This window comes from Phanerochaete carnosa, assembly GCF_000300595.1.
Source record: "Phanerochaete carnosa HHB-10118-sp unplaced genomic scaffold PHACAscaffold_6, whole genome shotgun sequence".
Lineage (NCBI taxonomy): Eukaryota > Fungi > Basidiomycota > Agaricomycetes > Polyporales > Phanerochaetaceae > Phanerochaete > Phanerochaete carnosa.
The window spans coordinates 3412775-3419807 of NW_006767633.1; the positions used below are offsets into that span (position 1 = coordinate 3412775).

Here is a 7033-nt window from a genome sequence, read left to right on the forward strand (position 1 = left end):
CGCCGACGAGGTCTGGCGACTAGTGTGTTAGCTTATTCAGCTAGCCCAATAAACCAAGTTTATATTAGCAACTGTACTACAATACAAACGAAGGCTTACCTAGCCCAATAAACCAAGAGGTTGAGATGGGGCTAGGTAGCGATGAAGGGGGTCCTTATATACTAGTCAAAGTGCGCACGGACCAGGCATTACATAAGCGGCTGGTGCTACGGCGACTGCTAGTGTCTAGGGGACTTAGGCGGGGAAACGAGGGCCGGTGTGTCATACCGTATGACGTTGTCGGGCCGACGGGGATAGGAAGTCCGTTGCCGATCGGACTCGGAGGTAGACGGGGACCGGTGTGTCATGTTGTATGACGTTGTCGGATTGACGGAGATCGGATGTCTGTTGCTGGTCGGAGAGCGGCTGTTACCGAGGAAGCGTGATGCGGCGACGAGGCGGTGGCGATGCAGGCGCGTCTGATGCGCTGATGCGTGCCCGTCGGTGATGCGTTTTCAAGGTGTTAGCGCGCGGCTAGGACTTGTAAACTGGCGCCTATGCGCTGACAACGTTTGGAGGGTCGTATAAACGTGAGATAAATCGGAGAAAATGGAATAAAATAGGAGGCTGGGGCTACGCCCACGACACAGAGCTCCGTGCTTTCGAAGAAGAAGGACAAGACATCGACGAGGACATGCTCGAGTTTGATGTTGAAGGTGATCGAGGCAAGAACAAGGACAATAGCAAACTAAATGCAGATGTGGATGCTTTTAATGAGGACGAGATTGTAACAATCATTGCAGAGGTCCAACGTGAGCATACGCTATCCTCACAGGAGCAACAGTTTGCACGTTTCATGGTGACAAAGGTATGTTATGGGTTATCGCATATACTACTCAACTTTGCTAACAATCTACAGCAGATTGTCAAGTTCGCCAAGAGAATCTTCCACTCTCCAACCATCCACACTGACTTGAAGAGCTGCTGCGTAAAAGAGAAGATCCCTGACATTCAAATAGTTCAAGCCATTGCAACACACTGGAACTTGCTTGCACAGGCTATCAGTTGTGCACTCAAGCTCTGTGCCGTGGTTGTACAGTTGCTGGACATGCCGAAGTACAACAAGAAAGGCAAGAAAGGCAAGAAAGGTCTTGCTCACTTCAAGCTTGCTAGGGACGCAGTCATGGCAGTAGCCAACTGCTTGTGTGCATGGCTCTGAACTTCTTATCTATACTTGGTATGTATCTCAATGCATTCAATGGCTCTGTTGCTCACTCTATTGCTAGCTGCATCAACTGATGTTGAGCATGCATTCTCATGTGGTGGTCTGACAGTTTCCAAGCATTGCCACTCTCTCAACGACAAGTCAACTCGGTCCTCATCTATAGCCTCCAAGGGCTAATTTCTCAGATGCTACACTCTACCATTCTCGACCTTCCCACAAAGCATCCCGTTGCCGAACTACTGCATCGACGAGCAGACGAGATCCTGTGCGCCTTGAATCTAGTAACATTCCATTGGGATTCTCCGTCAGCACTGCGACGCACATGTCGCCGAGACTGTGCTCAGGTTCTCGTAAACATATTCAGTGGAATTGGGCAGAATCCCCACAAGCGAGAATTCGACGTCTCGTTCCCCACACTACGTACCCAGCTGTTCTTGATGCTTGTCGCGACCTGGTACCCCATGCGTCGAACATCCCAGTGCACTCTCGAGCTGGAGCAAATATCCCCAGGTATGTCTGCAGCGGCTTGATAGCAGACGGTTAACTAAATATCTATACATTAATTACAGATATCTCCAGCTCTCCTAGAAAATGGCTGGCCTTCGCCACGCAGTGTTCTGGGGTCGATCTCGACTTCGCCGAGATGTCAGAAGAGGATGTCTCTATTTTCGCGCGGGCGGTCAACCAAGCGCTCAGGGAAATGTACCACCATTCGCCTCAAGACGTCGAGAAGCTCTGTCAGATCATGATATCCGCTCTCGAGCAAGTAACATCTGTGCATTGCAGAGCGGCCTTATGCATCCTTCACGAGACGTGGACCAAGCAGTTGATCCAGGATAAGGCGCTAGGCGACGATAGCGACCAAATCGTCTTAGCCATGCTGGAGCGCTCTTCCAGCTCACTTCTACGCCTCCTACAGGCCTTACAAGTTGACGGCTGCGATACCGATGGTAAACTGGCAGGATACCTTGTCGATGTACTTCTCGTGGCGCATAGGATCCCAACCGAGCCCGCTGGACCGGATACGGCTCTCGAGCCGTTCGGCGCACTCCGGCGTAGTACGATGCTCCTGAAGGGGTGGCCATCAGATGTAGGCGAATACGCGCAGGAGTGGCATCGTCAGTTCGTCTGGACAGGAGGTCATTGGATCAGAGAGATCGGTCGTAAGCTTTCGCCTTCCGCGTCCCAAGATACCGTCAACTTCTCGCGCGATTGCTCCGACGTCTTGCGAAAGATGATCGGAGCAATGCAACTGGCGGAGCAAAATGGTTGGCGGAACCGCGACCAAGACGACGCGATCATTCCTTGGCTGGAGGACCTGTTCTCTACTGTTCTCGAGGATACGAACCACAAACCACACGGTGACGAGAGCCATGCAACAGCTGACGTTCTCTTCCGATATGCGCCAGACGCCTTTGGATCCTTTATCGACGCACTCGAGCGCGTCGCAAAGGCACATCAGTTCCGCAGTCCCCTACTCGACAAGCTCTACCTAATGCGTCGCCAAATCGTGGCTTCGGCCCCCGAAGAGACAGTCGCTCAGGGTTAATAATGAAAGTAGATCCGAAGCCCTTCCGGACACTTCCCTGATATAATTTGCATATGTTCACGGTACATAATTAGCTGTAGCATTTCGAACGCATAGCGCAGAAAAAATAAACTACATCTGTTCGTCGTCTACTTCGTTCCGCCACATGCCATGACTTTCCGGATGATTGCGGCCCGCCCGCGCGCAAGGGCCGATTTCTCATCTCGAGGGGGCTCTACGTGGAGTGACCGTGCATATAAGGCGTTGCTGCGTGGTGCCTGCAGTGGATGCTCCAACAGCCGGCGACGCAATGTGGTGAAGAGCAGCGATGAATGCGACTCGGAGACGCACAGCATGAGTCATATCCCTATCGGTCGCACATATGCGCACGAACCATGGGAAGACTGCCGGGCGCGATGAACGCCCTCGACCTGAGAGTGTGAGCACGACTCGGAAGCACACTTCAGCAAGATTACGCATATCATCTACGAAGACAAAGAGAAAGGGTCACTGTCACTCTCGCTGCTGGTGTTACCTGCGTTTATAGGTGATTTTGCGAGCAATGGAGGTATTCATGGTATATGTTGGAGTACGTAAGACAGGTGCTCACCTGTCTCGCGGAGCGAATTCCGAATGCATTTCAGAACCGCAAACCCCAGCGGCATCTTCTTCGGCCCTGCCGTCGTCTACAGGCTGTAGCTCCTAATCTACGAAGTCGAGCGAATGACGACGTATACGACCAACAAGTACCACTTAGACGGGTTCGAAAAGATGAGAGATAGCGGGCATATCTTGATCAGCAAATATTAGCTGCATTCATCCCGCGATTCAATTGCTGAGTTAACTGTATATACTGTACATTGCGCAATACTATCTCGACGTAATGTAATGAAAGAAGCTGACTGTTTCAGCTATCCGATGCCACAGAGGTCCCACAAAACGGCCTTCGAACAGCTTTCAGATTCCTAACCCTCGCTAGCAGCATTTTCTTCTGCTTCTTATCGCCTATGGGTTGCTGCTCTAAATCTGGGACGACGGGACGGAGGTGAGGTGGAAGCTGCAAGTACGAGCCCACTGTCACGTTGCCAGCACGGGCTGCCTGGCATGAAGCGTCGCAAATCCGCATCATAGTAGTATTCGGATGATAGCTCACCTCAGGCTCAAAACCAGGCACTTACACGTCCGTGTCGCAAGTTGCAACAGCGTCAAAACTCAACGCTGTAGAAGCCGGGCTGGCGTTGTCTGCGCGCGCCGTCCAAACATTGTCCAGCGCATCTTTCAGGCCTGGCTCTGGCTCGCCGTTCGACGTGAGTGGGATCGGGTACGGCTGCTCGTCCGGCTGTAGAACGGGGGCTACCGGCTGCGGCATGGAGAGAGTCTGATTGCGGTACATCAGATCGCCCAGACTCAGCGCGTGAATCGGTAGGGGAGGTAGAAAGGGAGAGCCTCTCTCAGTCGCAGGGTCTTCCATGTCGAACTGACAAGGAATCTGCTCGGGAAACTGGGATGTTTCGTACCAATGGCTGAGCGGACGGGGAGCAGCGTTGGTGTGAGCTCCATGGCCAGAATTGGTTGGCGGGAGAACGGGCGGCGGCTCGGGGAGATGATGCGAGTGCTCGATATTCAGATCGGCTCGAGATGTGTCTGTAGGTGCCACGGTGGCAGTGTTTGTGCAGGTGAGCTCATAACTAAACCAAGGTTCGGCAGCTGGGCTTTGACGAGCAAAGTTAGGCCCAGGAATCGGGTATGGCGATTAATTGGTATCAGCACCCGTCCATAGTCTGTGCAGACGCATTACAGCAGCTACAGGTAGAGCATTAGTTGTGTGGCAGGACAGAGCAAGTGAGCCGCTTACCGACGAGAGTGTATCCACACACCCACAGATCAGCCAGCGCACGCGTCCGCGGAGTTTGTCAAGCTGGAAGAAGCTATAAAGACTAAGTAAGCCATTACACACAACAAATTAGCTCGACATCGTGCTTACACGAGCCCCAGGATGACACAGTCGACGAGCGCCACCCCCTGTGCCCGCGCCAGGACCAAGCGGGACATGTTCTTCGTCCCGTTGTTCGGCCTGCAGCAAAGACTGCAAAGTTGAAGACGACGAGGCGAACGTCCCAGGGATCTCCGCATTGAATTCCAGTAGCGGCTCTGGCTCGCCTAGCTCCTCGGCAGATTGCCGCGGCGCATAGTGATGATCTTGCTCTGTAAAGCGCACGCGGCGGAGGGATCTGTCTTCAAACTCCCCATAATCCTCTGAATCAGTGTCAAAGCTGAGCTTCTCTGCATAAGAAGTCAACGTGGCTGCCGGAGAGTATGAGGCACCTCTGAGCCTACTGGGATATACTGTCGAAGTATCTGAGGGCACTCGCACCAACTTAGACGATAGATCCGCGTGCGGCGTACGACGCCGGCGCAGGACATTGGCGAATGACGATAATCGGGCTCGAAGCATCGTGCCAGAGGCAACCTCCCCAACTTCTGGACGTGGGACTACGACGGTGGCGGACGGAGGCAAAGACATCTGTGATATGTAGCGACGAAGTCAATGCCTTGGGAGAAGGTAAAGAGGCGAACGAGTGAGAACGACACCCGTAAGCTTAGGATGGCGGCAAGACAGGCGAGGGGGCAGCGAGTTGTGAAGCGGGGAAAGGATGAGCTGAGGCTCTAAATTGATATACTGCCTTCATTTGACAGTGGCGGTACCCAGGTCAGGGAACGCACAAGAATACGCAGCGCATCCATGGGACAAACCTTCTTAAGGTTACGTCACATATACAGATGCTCGGGAGGAGCGGCCCATCCGATACTCGTCCAGGGTCATATCGCGTACATTAGCCACAGGTGCAATGCAGACATCGCACTCTTACGTAGCGGAGCCATCGTCCAGAGTAGACTCTGACTCGAAGGTCTGCGTAAATCATAGCATGAAGTCCCCTGAGATTGTGACGACGGCTTTCACAGCCGCACAGCCATACAAATACGCGCACAGCTTCAACTTCGACTCTTTACAGTCAAGGCTGCCTAAAAAGACGAGTTGGTCGATACTCGTGAAGTCACGGCGGTCATCGCGCCTGCAGTGATATGTGGATCAGCAATCTGATATAGCGCGAGTTGGGCAGAGACTTGCAGAAGTTTCGCCGGGTGCACAGAGCACCGGAGCTCTTCAGCGCACTCGCTCCATAAAATTAAGTGTTGCCGCGTGAAGAAGAGGAACATCACATGCCCATGCCTGCAGACGCATTTTCTGTGCACAAGCGTGAGCACAGCCGCAGGAAGTCCATGCAGGGAGGATATAGTGGAGAGAACGTGAGTGGTAACAGAATTCAGCCGGATAAGTGGACATCGCGAGATCAGGCTATCACGGCATACTCCGGAACGGCCAAGTTTGGCAACCGTTGTCAAAAGCCGCTCCTAGCCGTGGTTGTGGCCCACACCAGGTGAGGCTGACTTAAGTTACGACCAAAAGCCAACTGACTGTGTTTTTCTTTTCTTTTCTTTTCTTTTCTGCAAGAAAGAAAGTAGCGGAGGCTAACTAAACTGACACGATCTCTGCCCCCAGTGCGCCGCAAAGCGCGATACCCTGACTCGTGTAGCCATGGCCGCCGTTACGCTTGCCGTAGCACAAACGCCAGTAACCCGACGTCGCAGTACCTGTACCATCTTGGCTGCTGCTGGCGACGCTATACAGAAATGCTTTCTCGAGCAGACAGCCGGCATTCGTGCCCCTAAAGGCGCCATATTTGTTGCAGATAGATACGATGCTCACAAGAATCGTTGCTCTTTGACCGAAAAACATCCTGGGCTATGGTACGGTCACGAACGATGACGACAACAAAGCAATGGAGAGAGGGGGCAGGAGGACCTGACAAATTCACGACCGTGAGGTGTGCTCCAGCGAAGGGAAACATATCGCTTACGAAGACATCAACATGATATCGCGTCATTCCTGCCGGCGGCTCGGGCGCCGCCTGCAGAAGCATAACGAAGACCAGAAAGCAGAGCGTCTGGCTGCTTTATCCTTGCGTGCCTGCTCTGCAGCTCGTTCTCGTTCATCTCGTGCGGTATAGGAGGGCAACATGTCTTTCCAGGCATGCTGTAGCGTGTCAAGGGCGATGGTTGGTGTAGAGGCCACAAAGAACCAATGCTCCTAGGCCTGAGTGGGGGCCCGCCCAGGGGCTGACCCAACTCTCAATCATCGCTTTATCTTTGCAGTTACCATTTTTCAGTTGTCCCGGCAGTCCAAGCGCACGCCACTCGTGACGAACTTGGAACGAGACTTGCTCGGTGGTCAGCAGAGT

At 53.1% G+C, this 7033-nt stretch overlaps 2 protein-coding genes across 2 annotated transcripts; one reads left to right on the forward strand and one right to left on the reverse strand.

Annotated features, from left to right (window-relative positions):
- Positions 1–673: 673 nt before the first annotated feature.
- PHACADRAFT_197324 (uncharacterized protein) lies at positions 674–2753 on the forward strand (the record flags this gene model as incomplete). The annotated part of the gene is made up of 5 exons (XM_007397503.1): positions 674–847; positions 902–1182; positions 1314–1508; positions 1569–1714; positions 1774–2753. 5 exons carry the CDS (start codon positions 674–676, stop codon positions 2751–2753), a joined length of 1776 nt encoding a protein of 591 aa, XP_007397565.1.
- Positions 2754–3629: 876 nt separating this feature from the next.
- PHACADRAFT_259058 (uncharacterized protein) lies at positions 3630–4758 on the reverse strand. Its single transcript, XM_007397504.1, has 3 exons — positions 4717–4758; positions 4588–4660; positions 3630–4535 (listed from the first exon to the last, which is right to left on the reverse strand). The coding sequence occupies exon 3, from the start codon at positions 4201–4203 to the stop codon at positions 3907–3909; it is 297 nt and encodes a 98-aa protein (XP_007397566.1). The 5' UTR covers positions 4204–4535; positions 4588–4660; positions 4717–4758; the 3' UTR covers positions 3630–3906.
- Between the last annotated feature and the right edge of the window lie 2275 nt (positions 4759–7033).